This window comes from Fukomys damarensis, unplaced genomic scaffold (genome assembly GCF_012274545.1).
Source record: "Fukomys damarensis isolate Sample0158 unplaced genomic scaffold, DMR_v1.0_HiC HiC_scaffold_4, whole genome shotgun sequence".
NCBI lineage: Eukaryota > Metazoa > Chordata > Mammalia > Rodentia > Bathyergidae > Fukomys > Fukomys damarensis.
Genome location: NW_022900916.1, coordinates 5,067,325 through 5,087,543, shown reverse-complemented (window position 1 = coordinate 5,087,543; position 20,219 = coordinate 5,067,325). Strand labels below are relative to the sequence as shown.

Sequence of the window (20,219 nt, the reverse complement as noted above, 5' to 3'; positions counted from 1 at the left end):
GAACTGACAGACTGGATCTCGAAGCTACCAAATGTACACTCTTACAATAATGGGCCAGAAATTTACCAATGCTCGCCTTGTGCCAATGACTTTGTCTCTGGAGAGCTAGACTAGATACTGAATGCTGTTCATTGATTCCACAAATAATTGTCTGCCCTATATGTATTGGGTCCTGATCACTTCCTACATTTACTTTTAGCCATGTAGGACTGTGAATATTCCAATAATTTCCCAGTACAGATTTTATTATTTCATAAGCTAAAGGGACACCATTCCAGAGAAATTCAGTAAGGATGATTGAGGGATTATAATGATTCATATTTGTTTTTTAAAGATGATGAAAGATCCTTGGACTCCCGCACTCTGTGGAATCTTAGGTTGCTTAGAAACTCAGTGACTATGGGCTTGCTATGGCAACCCAATTTTTCAGTGAATGCAAAACTAACAGCTGGCACTGTGCTAAATCTCCATATTTTTGTGGTAAGAACATTCAGATAATCGGCATTTTTATTATTTATACAGTGAAGCTAAGGAATATTATAATTTACTGAATTTTGCAAACAGTTGATAACAGATTGTAACTACATGACAATTAAGTTTGAATTTTGTAAGCATTTTCTATTTTAAGTCTATAATGTCTGTTGGTTGCTATCCTATGTTGGAAATTTATATAGACACATTATGATTTTCATTAATTAAAAGCATGATAAAAAACTAGCACAGCATATTATCCATGGGCTAATTAAAGTTTCAATAATTTGATTTAAATTATTAGTTCTGTAAATAAACCATAAATCTATCATATAATTTAATGACATTTTTATGTTGTATTACAAAATCCTTGTTTGCAGATCACATAATGCTACTGTATTATTTGTCATTAAAATATAATGCAACACACCATGCCATCTGGTGCACAGGTGCACTAGAGCCAGCTTTATTTGAAAAGAACACTTGGTAATCATGGAGATGTCAGAGCACCAGCTCTCATCTGAAGTTTGAGTGGCCATTTAGTGCAGCGAATTCACAAACACATTGTCCTTTCTGATTTTGCTTTTGACAGTAGCTTGTATTGCTCTACTCATTACTGCTCTCTATGAACCGTAGTCTCTGCTCCTCTCCCTATGCTGTGTTTATCTTATCTCTCTATTGATTCCAACGTGTGTGTTTATCAGAATCAATAGCAGAGTAGAGCCAGCGGTGTCCCCTGAGACACGATGCCTACAAGGCCCTATTTACTGTCCTCCTCTCCTGGGTTTTGGCATTTATGCAATTTGTTTTGATATTTAAGAGCTCTCCCTGTTAAAGTTTCTCATGAGGGAAAGAAGCAATGGCTGGCTCAGATTTTTACAAGATGATGCTACATTTAATACATTCAGTTTTGCTTTAGATTCTATTCAGTTCTATGCAGTTCCACAAGTGACCCACTGTTCTGCATCCTCTAGTACGTGAGTCCAGATAGGCGATACCTCTGTGGATGATAACAGGCTTCATTCCCCAGATGGAAGAAAGTAGAGAGACTGAGTTTAATTTAGACCGTTTTCCTGGAGTTAACTGCCCTTTGGAAGCCAGTTCATAGGGGTCCCCTCTTCAAAGCTCAATGATGAAGCCATATTTAGCCCCTCCCTTGACAGAGCACAATGCTGGTTAGACTAAAAGAGGAGTGCAGAGTGCTTACCAAAGCAAAGGACTCTAACTCATATCAGGGGTCCCTGGACTCAAATTTCAGTGCATAAGAAGATGGTAGGTTGGCTTCTACATATCAGATAGTAGAGTACAACTCATGTGGGAGACATGGAAAGTACTTGTGATTGGACAAAACAAAACAGTACAACACAACTGCTCATGACTAATCTGCATTTGATGTTTCATCATGCTCTTTGGTATGACTGAATTATTGTACTACATTTTAGAAAACTTCATTGTAACCCACATGCGTACTCCTGGCCATGGGTACTCGACTGTAGTTCGTACACCAGTCTTGTGTAGGCCCATGACTCATGGCTGTGGTGCTGTTGTTCAGTATCTGGAATGGGAAATTACAGCCTTGTGTAACAGTACTTTCGATTGTGGAATAGTCTGATTACCTATCTGTTTAATACACTCAGATTTTTTTTGGCTTAAAGCACACAATATGTGTTCATTCACGTATTGCTAGTATGACATCTACTGAATACACAAAAAACATGCCTGACCAATCACAGGACCTTTTCCACTTGATGCTAGGTGGCTTGAAAATGCACAGATACCTCATCTCCCACCACAAGATTCACCTACTTGTGTCTCCTTTTAAGCTCTGCTCTGAGGCTTAGTTTCTTCATCATCCATGGAAGGAGTACGGGTTGTACGTCAGCACTGTTTTAAACCCTGGAAAACGATAGCAGCTCCACCGATACAGTTCCCATCGAGGACTCTGTAGGGAGCTTCATTGCACTCCACTCCCTTGCTAACACACGAAGGAAAAACATGACAAATGAGCTTGTGGGAGTCCTTCCTAAGTGTGGAACACTCCAGTGCTCTGAAAACAGAAGAACAAAATATAGACACATGGTATTTTCCCTACTTTATTTTATATTAATTTCTATCTGTGTTGCATGTGGTGTAGAAAACCATACTACAGGAGCACTACAGTTTCATTTTACTTCTCCTTTTTTAGAAAAAAAGCATTGCTGGTTAAGCCTGTTTCCTGCTGATGCCAAATAAGCTAAAACTGGAGAGATGTTTTAGTCTGGTAAAAGCCATGTGGTCTGAAGTCCACATGTACAAGGGATTTCAGGGGTTAGTTTGGGTGTGTCAATCCTAACCAGCTGAGTGCTTATGAAGACATGTGGCCCTCGAAGCAGAGGACTCCAGTTAACATTCTTCAGGTGCAGCAGGATCCAGCGTCAAGCTCCTTAACTCTGCTCTTCCACACCTCTGGGGTGTTGGGTGGGTCCCAAGCAAGCTACTGCAGCCTTTAGGGGCACTCAGCAGCATGGCTGACTGCATCCTTATTCTTATGTAAGGGACAGGGCTCAGGATGGAGGAGAGGTAACAGCAGAAAACCACTTGCCACCAGTTTTGAATAAAAAGCATAGTTGTCATAAGTCCTCCGGAAAAATGCCTGTTCTTACACTTCTTAGTTTACTGAATAAAGGGAAATATTACGTAGAACACTGGCAGCCTTAGAGGCAATGCTATGCTAAGGTGGAACATTAAATTACAGCAGTGGCTTCGGAGTCTTTGCTTGTCTGTGCTTAAGGGCTCTCATGGGGGTAGTTGGGGCAGGTGCTTCTCACTGAGGAACTGGGAGGTCGAAGCTGGAGCAGAGCTTGTGCTCTTTCCTGAGGAAACTCTCCGACACGTGAAAGTTCCTGTAAGACCTAAAGTCTCACTTCCACTTCACGGAGCGTGAGCAGCCGAAAGGCCTCCACGATGCTGGGCCCTAACACCCAGCGAGGCTCCGGAAACACGATGGAGAACCGAGAAACCCAGGAAGGAACACACCAGGCTAGATGGTAAATAGACCTTTATTAGTCTGGCCAGACGGCACTCCCGGAACCAGGTGGCTCAGAGAGGCAACTACTCAGGGGCTGAGGTACTTTTTATAAGGTTTTTCTAAACAAAGAGTCAGGGAATTCACAGAACAAGACTGCAAACACGTTGCTTATCTTATGCAGGAAATGTTCTAGGGTCACCTTTTGTCAAACCATTTGCCCCTGGGTGGGCTGTTAACCAAGGTAGCAATTAGCATATGAAGAAGCACAGTCTGGCCTATTAGCATGGAGTCACTTTAGCCTATTCAAGTCTTACATTCCCAAACATATGAAATTTTCCAAAAAAAAAATTTAGTCACCGGAGATGGCAAAATTTTGATTTACTCACTGTGTTGTGTTTCTTCTCTACAAATTGAAGCAAATGCCTCACAATACATCTCACTGTTCATATGTTGTATTCTTCTAATATTAGAATTGCCTATGTCCAGTTTTGAATTTATCCTCCTAGGATCAGATAAAGATTGCTGGAAAGACATTTTCAATGGTGGCTACCGTGTCTTGGAAAGAAAAGGCTTTCCCAGTGATGCATTTGCAACACAATATTTCAGAGAAAAAAAATCACCATGGTTTTTACCCCTAACCCAAATGACATGGCAAGATAAGGCAGAGCAAGTTCCATAAATGACATAGATTTAACCTTCACTTTTTGAATTTCTGTCTTTTCCTAGTACATAGATAGCATAAGCAGAAAGCAAGCAACAGAATAAGGTTTGAGTTTGACCGAAATATTTTTTATGATATTGAGAGATGGTTGTGTATTGAATGCTAGTGGCTCCTGTGCCCCTAATGGAAAAACACCTGTTGAGTGTGTAAAAGGGGTCCTGACCACACCGACACATGGTCCCTTCCATTCAGGAGTATTTGTGCTTTTGTATGTGAAATTGCACTGTTAATTTAGATGTACATACAAATTTATATACCTAAACTCATGCGTGATTTTGAAAGAAAACTAAGACAGAGAAAGAGAGACATCAAATAGGAAAAAGTCAAGAACCAGTGAATTCAGGTAAGCAAAGAAGAAAAGTAGGAAACTTTGAAAGAGAAAAGCTTTTATAGAGAGATGTCCACACTGAGAGCTTAAGATAAAACCATCTTTCAGGATCTACTTTGACATGGACAGTATTTCGTGTCTTTTAATTGAGGCTTGGCCTAAACGTGATTTTCGTGTGTTCATTTCACTTCAAATTTTATTCACTCTCAGCCTCCTTCCCAACCTACTGCGATTGCCCAATTTCCCTGAGGAGTTATGGAACATGAGAGGAAAAACAGACAGCAGTAATATTAATAATCTTGGATCATATCCAGAAAAGACTTCTAGTTCTTAGTGTACACGGAGGAGGCTTCTCCAAGTCTTTTCCATGGGGCTTGGGGAATTAATGACAACCTTAACTAATCTACTCCACACTGGGAAATGGCAGAGTGCCCTGAGGTCAGAGTCTCACCTGCTGCTCCCATCTTGCCCACAAAGGGAGCCATTGGATTCAGCAGTCTGCTATCAACTGTGAGACCTTGGGCTCCAGAAGCCACAGCTTCCATGGGGTTCCATCATCTCGGAGGATGCAGGTCACAGTGGGGTAAAGCAAAGGCAGCAGAATTCGTAGACATCTGAGGGTGATATTCTGCAGGAAGTAAGCCAACTCGACCTATAATGGATGCTGAAATCATAACCTTAGGAAAAAAAGAGAGAAGCTGCTCTTAGGAACCTGAAAGGGAAGGTGACAACACGCAGTTTCAGAGAGCTGGGTGGTACTCAAACAGCCTTAGCAGGGAGAGAGCTCACTGGCAAATTTGCCCCGGAAAGCACTGTAGCCGTGGACCCTGTAAGGAGCAGCAAACTTTAATGCTGCTACTGAAGGCCAGGGCTAGCATGAAGTTTCACTGCTAAGTCAGACTTCTCTTTCTAAAATTCAAGTATGGAGATTCTCCCTCCGCCCAAGAACTTCGTGATTTCTTTTGGCCCAACAGAGAGCAAGTTATCATGGCCACATGCAGGACTGCCAAAGACTTTCAGTATTTTAGATGACTGTGAATTCCTAAGGTATCGGTCTTGTGTGGAATGGAATGTTAGACTGCCCCCTTGCATCTTATCTGCATTCTAATATTTCCAAGAATATGTTGCTGAAATACGCTGTAAACAAATCAATTTAGATGATCCATAACACTTTCCGAAAAATACTTGTTTCTGGAAGTTTCACTGCATACCTGATAAACACAGTATATATATATATATGTGTGATTGCATATAAAATGCATATATTAATATATTTATATGTATTTTTCCAACTATTGTATGATACTGCTGAAACTAAAAGATGCATTTAATGTAAGATGGTCTCATTATTAATTGTAGGAATTCTTTAAACATTTAAGAATTCTTTGAGGAATTTGAAGGTTTCTTTTAACCTCTGGTCTCTTGAGAGATGGAAAACTCAGGCATCTCCAAGAACACAGCCTTTGCTCACCACAGCTGAAAAGCAATCTGAGATTTTTATATCACCGTGGGTTTCAATAGACTGTGTTACGTTCCTTTAAAACGCTAGCAGAAGCTGCTGTGTCACTCAAGTATAGGATATGTGCCAAACTGGGGGTGGAGGCGAGGGTGGTAAAGGACCACACTTCTCCATTCCAAAACAAAACAAAACAAAACAACAAAAAACCCAGAAACAGCAAAAGAAAGGCGTCAAAGATGTGTTGTTTTCTGTATGGTGTTTTTTATAGTAAGTTATTGTTTCATAATGTGTTTCTTAGAAACCTCCTTGCCTGGCATACAAGGAAATCTAGTTGTGATTGCATTTCCCTGGAATCCAGGAGGGAAGAAGGAGGAAGGGGAGGAAGAGGAGGGAGAGAAGTCCAGCACCTGCCAGCTGATGCTACGGTGTCCTGTGTCTTTGACATGAGGGGACAGTGAGCATTGCGATATAATAAAAGTCTTTCAGAGACTCACAGGTCATTTAATATGCTTGTTCATTAAATTAAATCAAATCACTTTTGTAATGTTCATTAGAAATACAGACTTTTAGGGCTGGGGATTTAGCTCAGTGGTTCCAGCACCTACCTCACAAGTGCAAGGACCTGAGTTCGATGTCCAGTATCAAAAAGAAAAAAAAAAAGAAAAGAAATAGACTTTTCTCCAATATATAGTAGGGCTTTCAAATTTTTTGCTGTTTAAGCAGGATTTAAAAATGTGATATTATTTTAAGAGTTTAAAAACATTGTGTTCAAGCCAAGGCCCAATACAAGATAAATTGATTTTAAAATTATTTTATTAAGTCATTTTTAGATCACCCTCCGTACAGGGGTTCTCTCTCCAGTCTGGGGCTAGTGTAATGTTTCTCAGTCTTAAAATTTGTTGTAACCTCAATTATAATATATTTTCTTTCTGCCCCATGAAATTTAATTAAATTTTTTTTTCACACTCCCCTTTTAAATTTAATGGTCATTAGTCATCAACTAATGGCTGATTCTGGCCAACAATTATTGATTATTTTCTTGCTCTTTCACCATATTGTGTATTGAGATGTAGTTTTACTTTTGCCTGAACATTTTTGTTCTTTTCCCCTGCTAATTTCCCATTGTTTACATAACCACAGCTTACCTGACAATTGTGCCATTTATAATATTTTCTAAGATTTGTTAGCATAATTGAAATGCTGATTTACTTTCTCTCCTTGGAGAGTGACATCATGGTAGCAAACAATTCGTATAACAAGGAGGACGCCAGCTGTTTGCTGTTCCTGGCCTGGGGTCAGACACAGATCTGGCCCTGCAGATTTTTCACAGAGCCTCTCTTTTGATTCACTGGGCCGTGTGCTGCAAGCCTACATTTTACCTCAACATTTTTCATTTCATCTTTAACCTGTCCTCAACACTGCCTTTTAAAACTAATATTAGAAATTCCCATTTCAATCTTTCTATACTCTCCTGAAATTACGTTATAATTTTGTACAATTTAATCATCTTAAATTAGAGACATATACATTTACTTTATTCCTACACAAGGACACCATTAGTTTTCTATTTTTGATAAATGAGAAAGATATCAATCGGAAAACTAGGAGTGTGTTCATTTATCTATCTATGGACACGCGGAATGCATCACCCATGGGTATGTGTGTGTGTAATAAATTGCCACTGCCATGCCTAAGGGTGTAAGTGCTCGATTTTGGCTTATTTTGCACTGGTAACTAATAGTCTGAGATAAAGTTTGGGTCATTAGAGTGAAATTTTATTTCATTTAATCTCAAAATGATTCTCTTAATTGTTACCTAAAATATGTTCACTAATCATTTTATGAATGATTTCCTCTCCATGTAACATCAGCTTATTTGAAATATTTATTTGATTTATGCAAACATTTTGAGAAGAATATGTAAAATTAGGTATCGACCCAGAGCATGCTTAACATTTTCCCCTAGAAAACAGTACAAGTTACTCAGATAGGCTGAGTTTTAGCTTTTTCTTGAACGCCTACCAGCTATGGGGCCTCAACTACTTTCTAAAGTGCAGAGGAAGGAGGAGTAAGTAAGTGGTAGATAAGGTGATGCATGTGAAATATTCATCACCCTATTATCTGGTAGGCATGGAACTTTCCATGTGTTCATTTGTTTTTTATCATCTTCATAACTGCGCTTTTTCTGAAGCATACTTCTAAAGTGCAGAGGAAGGAGGAGTAAGTAAGTGGTAGATAAGGTGATGCATGTGAAATATTCACCCTATTATCTGGTAGGCATGGAACTTGCCATGTGTTCATTTGTTTTTTATCATCTTCATAACTGCGCTTTTTCTGAAGCATATAACTTAGAATCACAGTGCAGTCTATACTAAAGTCTTTCTTTTCACTTGAAGAACTGTAAAGAAAAACAATCACCTAATTTAAGAAAAAAGTAATCTAATACTATAAAATCTCAACATCTTATATTTACATCTACATGTACATTTTCAAGTTCAAAACCACCATCTGGCTGGGTATGGTGGCACACGCCTGCAATCCCAGTGCTGGGAAGGCTGAGGCATTAGGATCATCATAAGTTCCAGAGCAGCCCTGGCTATGTAGTGAGTTCAAGGCCAGCCTGAACTACAGAGTGAAACCCCATCTGAAAAGAAAAACATCAAAACCACCAGCAGGTGTGCTCTTCCACTTGAGGTTGTAGGTAGCCTCTGTGCATCTGTGTGGGTTTTGTCTTTGACATGGAAGGAGTAGGGGCATGGCGAGCTGCTCTGGCACTGTGCAGACCTCTGGGGCATAAGGCTGGCAGCAGGACGTGGGCTGCACGGCTGTCTCCCAGAACTCCTGCAGGGTGTCTGTCCTCCGCTCCTAGACATGTCACAATATTAGCCTTACTCAAGTCAGGGTCTTCCTCTCTGGCTACACAAGTCTGGAATTGCTTGAATCAGCTTCTTCAAACACCACTGTAAGGGAATATTTTAAAAACATAAATTTGTTAGAAAAAGCACGTGAAGAAAGTAAATCAAGCCATCACACAATCCTTAGAAGAGAATGACTGTGAGCTAATGGGATAAAGTTTTTTTCTAATCTTGCAATTTAAATAAACACTAAGAATAAAGTAAAATAAATTGTCAAATTTTTTTTAAAAAGTCAAATTCAGAAGACTCAGCTATTTCCTTACTAATTATTAAGGGGAAACAAAATCCCAAAACTTGGAGGACAAAAAAGAACAAGACCTTATCATAAACATTTTGAAATAGAAATAGCAATTATACTTCAGAAAAAGGTTAAACTTCACTTAAATATTTACAACAAACACATGACCATGTCCTCGTGAAGAATTGAAAGTTCTGGACACGGAAGGGTAGATGTTTCCTGAAGAGAGGTGCTGCTACTCTTTCTACCAAAAAAGAAAGAAAAAAAAAAAAAAAAGGACGGATTTGAGTCCAGAAATCCCGCGGGCCATTTCCAGTTTTCCAGCACAGGAACACAGAGATGTATGCACAAGATTTTCTTGTGTGTTTTTGTAAGAACATTGAACTTGATAATAGTCTTTGTAAATGCAGGACTGGCTAGTGAAAAGGGACTGCATCACTCCCCATGAAATATTTTGCAAAAGATGAAGAGTGAACTTCACTTACAATTAGGAATGCCTCCAAAGGAACATCCTGAGGGGCAGGTCCCAGCGTGAGAGTAGGGTCTGTTACGTTTTATGCCACATCCGTATGTATTTACATTTAAACCGTGTGAGGCGTTGCCAGTCGTTTGCATGTCTAATTTTGGTTGTTCCTGAGGATTAAAAATCGGGTTGAAAGGGATGTTTCATTTTGTGTTTTTCTATAATTTTCAATTTCCTTACTTATTTAATGAATTTTATAAAATAAATGTTTGCCCATTAGAAGTGATAAATATGACAATTATTTATGAAACAAAATCTACCCTTGTTAGGCTCTGCCTGAGTCCTTCCCAGCACCACTCCGTACCAGGCCTCTGAAGGAGCTGTTTGCAGGGCAGCGGGGAGGAGAAAGAGCCAGGTCCGGCCCTACCCTGGACAGAGGGCCCAGGGCCAGCCAAGCCGGCGCTCATGGGGTGTGAACAAGCCCCAGCACCTAGATTTGGAACCCGGTAGTGGCAGTCACGGTGTGTGTCCGCTCCACTCCTCGCTGGCGGGAGGCTGCCCCGCCTTGCAGTTCAGTTCAGGAGCGAACCCTCGGATGCGCTCGCCTCACCAGGTAGCGCTCCAGCCAGGGCACAGGCGGGCGAGAACACGGTCAGGGGACGTCTGTCCCTCGGCCATGCGATCTGCAGGGCCCCTCAGAGAAGGAGGAAAACAGGACAGCGGGCAGGAGAGAGCCGGGAGGGCTTGGCGGGCTGGCTGCGGAGTTCGTAGAGCTCATTTAGTTCTTCTCGCTCTTTTTATTTGTTTTCTCCACCTTTTGATTAAGAACACAGAACAGCGGATATATTAGCTTGATTGGGACAATCACTTAACCATGTGCATGTTTGCTGAATTAGCGTACTTGCCCGTGTTTTCAGTATGTTGGAGGTTTTTTTTGCATCACTCGGACTGTTTGGGTAGTACATAGTGGAACCTCGCATAATACGCGTGTCTGCAGCACACAGTAGGTGCAAGTTCTTTAGGAAGGAAGACCTCGCATCCTTTCGCCTAAACTGGGCACAGCGTTTCCCTGACCTCAGGTTTAGAGTATAAATCTTTCTCAGAATCCGTGGTTACAAACTTGATCCAGCAGAGCGTTTACCCAATCTTGGACGCCAACCTTCTGAGGCGCTTTTCTGCGGAATTTGCACTCAGGAGTTATCTCTGGGAATGCAAACTTGATTTATTTCCTAGCTCATGGGAGTATTTGATATTTTTCTCCATAGGAGATAGAAGATTTAGGTGACTTTGAGCTAAGGATTAAGTTGACATGTAAGTCAATCCCATGTTCACATAGGCAGGCACTGCATGTATGTCTTCTGAAATATTTTCCTCTGTGGTCATATTTATTATAACTATCCTGTCACATTTAAAATATACCTTTTAAATAGATATTATTTGAATTCATGAGTTTGCAAGCTACTCTCAAATTGTCTTATTTGAATGCGTGTGTGTGTTTGTGTGTGTGTGTGTGTGTGTGTGTGAAAATTCAGTCTGAGATAAAACAGATATATGAAAGTGGCTTCAATATATACTAGATACCTAAACTACATATTCTTAATTCAAATGTGTTTTTAGGTAGCCTTTATACTGCCTGCTTATATCATATAGCCCAGATAAAAGGTGATGATTATAGGGAATTATCTTATTTCCTGAAATCTCTGTATTTCTATTGAAGTGAAAATGCTAAATCATGAGGTTGCCCTACTGTTTTGACTTTATCGCAAGGAAATGGTCCAAAATTTCAAAACTGAGATCCTTATATTTCTGAAGTATTTTTATGACTTCTTACTAATTTTTAAGTAGATGTGTCACTGAAAACACCATGGAAAGATGAGGAACTGTGTGAGGGTAGCAGAAGACCAGGAGCTTCTTTCAGGATGTGCCCCACACCCTGTAGGGGAGAGCTGTGGTTGGTGGGTAAGCGGCAGGCAGCATTAGGACAGGCTTAAATGTGACCTAAGGGGCAGAGTGTTTACTGCCCCTGCCGTTCAGCTGCTCCTAGGTGTTTGTCCAGTTATCCCGTGTCACCCAGCCCTCTGAAGACCCCGCCTCTGTTTGCAAATTTCCTTGCAAGAGTGGGGTCTTGACCCTGAAGGTGCCCTTGGCCCTGCAGTGTAAGCATCTCTTCTTTGATTAAGCAAAAGGTAATTTCTTTGAAAGTGACCAAAGCACGTACATTGAAAGTAAAAGTTCATCTAGCTGGCAGTTCAGTTTCGATGTTATTTACCAAGTCCTGCTTTGGCTGAAGACATTTCAGGGATTTAGTTTTGTAGGAGGGGTTCTCTGTGCTGTGTATCTCCTGCACAACTAAAAGAAAATGACAAACAGCTATGAACGTGCAGCTAGAACAATAGGCTGTTTCCTTTTGTAAAGCCTGTTTGTCACTCTTGTTGATTGACAGAGTTTAGAGTTGATTTCAAAATTATTAGCTCCAAGTGCTTTCCAACTTGCTCTGTGTGCAGAACAGTGCCTTTGGCTTAACACTTTATGGGGCGAGAGTTCCAACTCCATGTGACAGAGGGTGTGGTGTGGCCATGCTCTCCAAATTGTCCCTTCCACCCCGGTTGCTGGTCAGCGTCTGGAAGAGTGATTGGGACATAAGACAGAACACATCAGGGGTGGTTACGGCTGGCTCAGTGAACTCAGTTCGCTTTGTTTCTTTGGCCTCTGACTTCGTTGGATGGGAAAATAGCCGAGTGGGGGGAGAAAAGAAAAGAAACCACCTGCAGAAACTGCAGTGCTGAGTATTTCCGATATAGGTAATGGGTCTCCACCAGGCTATAAATAGGCTCTCTGAGTTTGTGTTTTTTTTTTTTCAATTCCTGTGGCAACAAGCCACATGCTATTTGACGTTATACACGTTTTAAAGGCATATTTAAATGCTGACACACAAAAGTAATGAAGACTTCAGGGTGGATTTTTCAGCAGAATATCATTTGGTCCTGTTAAGAATTGGCTGTTCAAAGTTTTGGAGCATTTGATTGGAAATGCCTTCTTAGTGCATTTAAAGGTAAGAGAGACAGAAATATGACTTTCTCTTTTCTCTTGCTACATTTTATGTTTAAATGGTATTAACCCTGTGTTGAGTGGCCAATGACATTTCACTTCTTGATGCTGAATGTCATGTTTATCTGTAATAATTTATTAATATTCAAATTATTGATAATCCAATTTGGATTTAGCAAAACTTTTACTTTGCACTTAGGATATTTATACATTATGTTTAATTCAAAATATGATGATCATTATAAATGAAAATCAAAATGATGAGATTGGTTTTGTAAATGACTGGAAGCTCACATCCACCATTCTGTCTAGCATGCAATTATTAATGATGTGACAGCATCCTTAGCTCTTTCAATTTTCAAGCTGAGTTGCACCATTTTTAGTAAACTTGATTTTTGTCTATATATTTAAATAGTATATACTTTGCATTTGCACTTTTAAAGCATTTTTATTTAATGAACAAAAATAAAATTTTTATTTTGAATAAAAATATATCAATTTCATACAAAGATATGAAGTTTAATTAGTGTAATTATATAAAATTTAGAAACAAAAACCCCACAAAATTAATGGTTTTGACAATTTATACTTATTATAAACATTAGTGAGCTATTTCTAATATGCTACTGAGTTAAAGTGAAGAAAAATGTACACAGTAACTAAAGGTTCAATAAATTATAATAAATCACTTTATAAATATTCTTAAATTGCATAAATTTACTAGAGTAAAATTTTAAATTTCTGGTATTACAAGTAATAAATTAAAAGATATTGTGTGCAGATTTTCAAGACATAGCAATCCTTTGTATATAATTTAAAGTCTGTAAAGTCTTTTGAAGTTGAAAGAAAATATTTTTAAGTATCTCAGCCTGCAAAAATATCAAAATGAAATCTTAGAATACTCTTGCTATGGAGAGAAGCCACTCGTCTTTTGGAGTTTTTGAGAGGAAAAAAGAAAAGTAGAAATCTTTTAATCTATCAAAGTCATACTGAACCAGAACAACTAACTGAATACAGAACTATCAGATAACATGTTATCCTGGGAGAAATATTAAATTCGCAATGGGAGAAGACCTGTACAGAGTATCCTGAGAACTTTGGAATTTATCTTGGAAATTATTGTTGCTGTGCCTATTTTTATGAAAATTTTGGCCATATTCACCCAGATTCATTTGAATCCTTTGTGTTTTGCCTTCTGCTTCCTGAAGGAACTAATTCTGTAATTATTTTTTGATTTAATCACAAAAGTTCACTGGGCTATGATAAGGCTAAAACTGTCAAATGGTTTTTCTCCAAAATAATGGCTACCTTTCCATTTACATGCTATTGTGGCTTCATATATATGCCTATGTACTGTATTTCTCATCACATTGTATTGTTCTACCAATAGCCATTCCTATTTGTGTAATATGTACACATTTATTAGACTTGTAAAAACTAACACTTCATTTGTGCAACATGAAATAAATAGCAGGTGACTGTTAGAGTTTCATAAAATGGTATTGAATGACATTTCTATGATGGGAATTTTCACACATTATTTGATTTAGCACTTGCAACCTTACTTAATATGTAATAAACTCATATTAGAAAAGACTGACTCATGAACTTCCACATGAAATCCCAGAAGTTAATCCATATGTCCTGACTTCAAGCCCAGAACCTTAAGCACTATAAACCTCACTGAGAATTTGAGGTAAATAAAAAAGGAAATAATAGCATTGCTGTCCAAGGTCAATGATTTTAAATGGTTCTAGATAACCCTATTTAAAATAAGGTGACTAAAGAATCATTTTAGACACATGGTACCCCCAAGTCAGCCTATCTCTAAAAGATAGGGTTAATTCTAATATGTGAGATGCTAGGTACTTATTGCATTTTAAAAGATTATCACAAAAGCAAGCTTTAATGTTAATATCTGAGAAGTACAATTTAGTGAGGCATTTTGTTGTTTTATATCATTTTTAATATTACACATACTTTTATATATCCTCATAGAATACAAATGCACATGTAAGACGAAGGGTCATGGTAACTGCAGTAAGACAAAATGTTGGAAATCCCCTATCTGCTAATCTACTTCTTTTAAAATGTTCTGTAGAGCTGCTGAGACCAGTGGGGAAGATTAGGGCGACCGGACGGTGTGCTGGTCTCACCCCTTCTGCTGCCAGATAGGCGTTCGGGGAGCTGTCTTTGTGCACTGAAGTAGTGTGTAAAATTTAACTTGGAGGAGGGGTCTGCCTCTAAAGAGCACGTACGCAGACTGACAGACTGATCTGTCGGCTTCGCCTTCACACAGGATGAACCACGCCAGCCTTAAACAACCGACTCAAACCCATTCCTTCCGGCCTAGATTTGAACACGTGTCTTCCTCATGGCTGGGGACTAGTGGCAGGAAAATCACACATAGAAACGATACTGGGTCAGACTATGTAGAGGAATTTAACACACTTTGAAAGCTAATTCCTACATCCATATTCAACCTGTTGAATTAGTAACTCCTAGCAACTCTGGGGTTTTAATGGCACATGATGTGTTTTTTTTGGGGGGTGAGGGGTCTATGCATCAAAGGAACCCTATTTGCGTGGGAGAAATGGATGTTTGTGGTTGGCTTTCTAGCCTAAGACAAATCAGAAGGAAGGCTTACTCATAGAATACAAATTGTATATAACCACTGATAGTGAAAACACTGTATAGGTTATGACACTCATGTGTGCTCTGCAAATTTGAAACTTTTAAAATTTCCTAGTTCCTTTCTCAGCAATTGTTACCTTAGGCTATGCTTTTTCAGAGTAGACTTTCCCAAGGAACATAGCTTTAACCAGGCCCGGCAATAAGTAATAGACTCTCTTGGGGACATACTAATGTGCTGCCTCTTTGCTCAGCCTACTTGAGGTTTTGCAAAAGAGCTAAGCTCTCGGTTGTTCCCATGTTCCCCATGCCAGAAAGATGGACACCTCACTCAGAAGTGCATTACAGAAACACTACTCCGTTGATCGGACAGGAAACAAAAAGACCTGTACTTTTTCTTTCTTTCGAACTCAACCCAAGGGTCTAGAAACTACTCAGGAACTCTAAAAAGGTAATCCCTTTATAATACCCTATAAACTGGATAGAAGTCAGCTGATCTACTCATAAAATCAGGGCAGATATGAATTAGTGAGATACACAGATGTGCCCTTTTGTTTCCCCAAAGTTCTCTATAGAAATAGATTCCTATTTCTATGATTATTCTTTACCTTCTAGATTGGAGCATTAGATCAGGAAGCAAATGTTACAGATATTATTATCTTGTCTGTTTCTTATGAAGGACAAATAAGCCCCTTATTTAAAAAGGTAAAATTTAACCTAAAATTGCCAAATAAAATAATCACCTATTTTAATAGGTAAAATCCTATGTTAAGTGTTCTAGGCCCATATTGTGTAGGCATTCACACTGAAATGCAGTGGAAAAACAGAGACACCATGGATGGAGACAAACTGGGGATTATGTAAAAATGAATATAAAGCAGGTGCCATGTATCCTGAATGCCTGTGTGCTCAGGGCTTGTCTCGTGTAATATGTTCCGTAGTCTTCTCCTCTGGTGAATAAAACTGATTACATTTTGCAATATGTAGCATAAGGATGCAGTAGACCTTTGCAGAGAACCTTAGAATACACAGATCTACTTCAGCAAAAATGAATTATTCCATAAAGGGCAAGGAAGATTCAAAATTAGGTTGTGGCATAGAATGTAAATATAGGCAAATATATGCACATATTTCTATTTTTTCATCACAGTATAATTATAATTTTAGTCATTTTATATTCCATCTGTGAAAGTTGGAAATGACATTAACGTTGAATAAATGGATTTTATTGAAATTTATACAGGACATCAAATAACTTTCCAAGAGAGATGACTAAATATTTGAGTTATATGTTCCTACACAGATTCACCTTACAGTCACAAAACTAGAATCAGGAACGGAATTTCTTGTCCCCTGGTTTGAATGGGCTCGCAATGCTCTAGGTTTCTACAGAGCTCTCCCAAAGTTTGCCAGCATGGTGACAAAGGAGGGCCTGAAACAAGGGAGGAGCCAAGTCCCGGGGTCGCTGGCCAACACAATGTGCCTGCTGGCCTGTGTAAGTGAAGGGTTTCTACTAAGTGAAGTGCAGTTCAGCTATTCACATTAAAACTCTGATACCATCTTAGAACTCACTGTACACATGAAGAAACTGAGGTATGGAGAGACTTAGTGTTTTTCCTATTCCACCTGGCAAGAGGGTGGCTAGTCCATGGTTTGATCTCCAATTTCCTGCTCTTGGATCCCTTGCACCAGATGTACAGTTCTGTAGTTTGATGCCTACCTTAAGTGTACCCTGGAGATGTGATTGTTGGTTTACGACATACAGAACATCAGAATATTATTTTCTACTTAGCAATTACTATGGTTGCTTAAAAGATCATTTCAAGACCAGTGTGAGGTGCTTTATCATTATACTTTGCAAAGGAAGTTTTCTATTTGACACAGTCAGTCCTAATCAGACTTAAATGTCTTGCTGTACTGCAGTCTGACAGCCTAGCCAAAGCCATAGGAGAGAACGTGTTACATGAATCAAAGAGCAGGGAGTAATTCTCCCACTGCAACCCCAGACAGTTAGTAGAAAAGCCAGCCCTTCTCGATCAGTGATAAATAAAAATTCACGGTACAAATAAATCACTTGTTTTGTCTTCTGTGTTTCCCTTCTACTTGCAAATCGAGCGTGTGACATGAGGGGACTCTTGAAATGTCATCAGTGCCACAGAGTGGGTGAGCCTGTGACTCCCCACGAGTTGCAGTGGGAGGTGCTCCAACAGTAGTAAATCAGGTCAAGGGGAATCCCGAGGGCTAACAAAGAAGAAATAAAAACTTTGCCAAGGAAGTAATTGGTACCACGTTCTCTACTTCAGGGCACAGTCTTATTTTCTCACTATTATTTTCGGGACCGTGCCAGTGATATTTTTAAACACTGAGTGCTTCCTCAAGTAGAAATAAATGGTAGTGAAGTCACAGGGATGGACCCTCTGCTACTCTAAAGCTGCCCAAGCAAGGCCTGAGACCACACAAAATGGCCTGTGCTCTGCTTCCCTTGTCCACTGCGTCTCTGAGTCTCAGGTGCATTTGGAAGTAGGCTCTGATGAGAAGCTCCAAAGTCTAATTCGACTGCGTGCTGGCGAAGGGGTCAACGCCATCATAGCTCAGATGAATGTGTTTTCCAGGGTTGATCTGAAGTGATACATTCTTGTTAATTTCATTCCCTCAGGATCTATTCATTCATAAATCGTTTTGGTCTTTATGTGATAACCACCCGCTACACAATGATATCACGAGGAAGATGAACCAAGTGCATACATGATACCACAAACTAGTTGACATGAATAGAACTGGCAGGAATCATTCTACATAACAAAATGAATAACATTCCAGTAAAGCAAAGCAATACCTACAATTAAAACAAATAGCCTTTTACTGCGTGCATTTTCTTCAAATTCTTTTTACCTGGTCTACCCAAAAGTAACTAACACCGAAGTTAAAAATAAAATGTACTTGGCTGGGTGTGGTGGCACACGCCTGTAATCCTAGCACTAGGGAGGCTGAGGCAGGAGGATCACTGTGAGTTCCAGACCAGCCTGGGCTACATAGTGAGTTCCAGGTCAGTCGCAGCTACATAGTGAGACCCTGTCTTATAAATAAATAAATAAATAAATAAATAAATAAATAAATAAATAAATAAATAAATAAAATGTCCTTTACTTTTATTTAAAGGTGAAATGCACTTCAATTCAGTTTTTTCCATGATTTTTGTAAGACAAACACGTCAGACATAAGCTCTGTATTCACAAAATGGAATTTTGTCCTAGCAGTTATAATGAGGGTGATGGCAGACAGTGCCCTGTACTCATTTTCTGATAGTGAATTTCCCCTGCTTACTCATGCTTTCTGTTCTAGCAGGTAGCTTGCAAATGATTAGAAGAACTGATTTATCCTGAGATCCACCTGGTCACTTCCTGTGAAGCCCATTACAGTGTCTGCTGTTTGTGGATAAGGTATATAGTAAGAGAAATCTCTGTTACCATACTCGATCAACGTTCGGGCAGAGAAGCCACCAGCTCAGACCCCTTCCCTTAGCAGAAGCCCTGATCTGGGGGATGGTTGTGCTAGGGTAGAGACACCAGGTAGGAGACAGGCAGGGAGGAGAAGCATGGAGTTCAAAAGCCCAGGGTCCTGGCTCTCCTCGGGTGAGTCTCTGGTGTGGCACTCGCTCGCAGGAGAGGAGAGAAGACACAAGTTTTCAGAGACACCCTCTCACAGTATTGGGGCCAGGCAGGCAGCTAGTGCAAAAGATGTGTGGGAGAAGAACCTGGAAAGACAGTGTGGTCAGACCCAAACCAGGACAAGCATTTCCAGCTGGCAAAGACACCTGTTTCGGTTCCGTGTATCTTTGTACTTTGATCTTTCTGTGCTGTTATTCCACCTTCTGCTTTATGATCTTGTTCTGATGATAGATAGAACAGGGCCGCAGAGAAGACACCTTCCTTGGAGCCGGGAGTCGGGCTCAGGCGGGCGCTTGGGCTGCACTGGAAACATGGGCTGTGATCGGAACCGCGGGCTCATCGCCGGGGCAGTGATCGGCGCAGTGCTGGCCGTGCTGGGCGGGATTCTCATGCCAGTCGGAGACCTGCTGGTGCAGAAGACCATCAAGAAGGTAGGAAGAGCGCTGTGCGCCCACCTCTCCCTGTCTGTGGGGCTGTCCGTCCGGCGGCCTGTTGTGTGTGTCGCAGTAAACGGAGATGCTTTTGCCTTCCACACACAGGTGACCACGTAGCAGCACGACTCTAATGACACCGAGCATGCGAGGACTCTTACAAGTCTAGGGCATATCCAACAAGCACGCATTTCAGTCCTAAATACAAATGGCTCATTTTGATGCAAGGATTGGGGGTGTGTAGGTTGATAGGTACAACAATACATTGACATAGTTTGGAAGGCAAAATAATGAAGATATTTTGTAATTGTGTTGTCAAGTTAATACTGAGAAAGTGGCATCCTGAGTGTGTGTGTGTGTGTGTGTGTGTGTACCTGTACTTATGTGTGTACACATGTGTATCTGTTTCTACATATGTGTGTTTAATAAATATAAAAGAACAGGGCCCTTTGGTAAACTGAAAAATGGCTATTTAAAATATGTGTAATAATTTGACTATCTTATAAATATTTTCTATTTACAAAGTTTATATTTGATCCAGAAAATGCAGAAATATGTTATATTGGATACACCTCAGGATACATCAACAGATCAACTGTGGTTTTAACTAAAGTTAGTGACCCAACAGACAAAATTTACACAAACCACAGCCTAGCTGGTGCATACCAACTACTCTAGATATCTGAAATTTTAATTGACAGCATATGAAGTAAAATAACTCAGACACGTCAATCAGACTAGCTTAGATGTCACACAGTTTCTGCGATATGAGAAACCCCAAACACAAATAAATCACAGAGCAAATTAAAAGATATATAGTAACAGGAAGGTAGATATTTT

The 20,219-nt window shown here is 39.8% G+C and overlaps 1 protein-coding gene across 8 annotated transcripts in view; it reads left to right on the top strand.

The window, feature by feature from the left end:
* The window catches only part of Cd36 (CD36 molecule), a 70,369-nt gene that overhangs the window by 25,943 nt on the left and 24,207 nt on the right, over positions 1-20,219 (top strand). For 3 of the 8 annotated variants that reach the window (XM_033756500.1, XM_010636778.3, XM_010636769.3), the window contains exons 2-3: positions 18,626-18,720; positions 19,180-19,379. In XM_033756500.1, coding sequence (XP_033612391.1) covers positions 19,260-19,379 — 120 coding nt within the window. In that variant the 5' untranslated portion in view covers positions 18,626-18,720; positions 19,180-19,259. Of the gene's footprint in view, positions 1-12,482; positions 12,654-18,622; positions 18,721-19,179; positions 19,380-20,219 lie in introns of those variants that run through there. The other 5 variants (XM_033756490.1, XM_010636761.3, XM_010636793.3 and 2 more) reach the window with 3 other exon arrangements.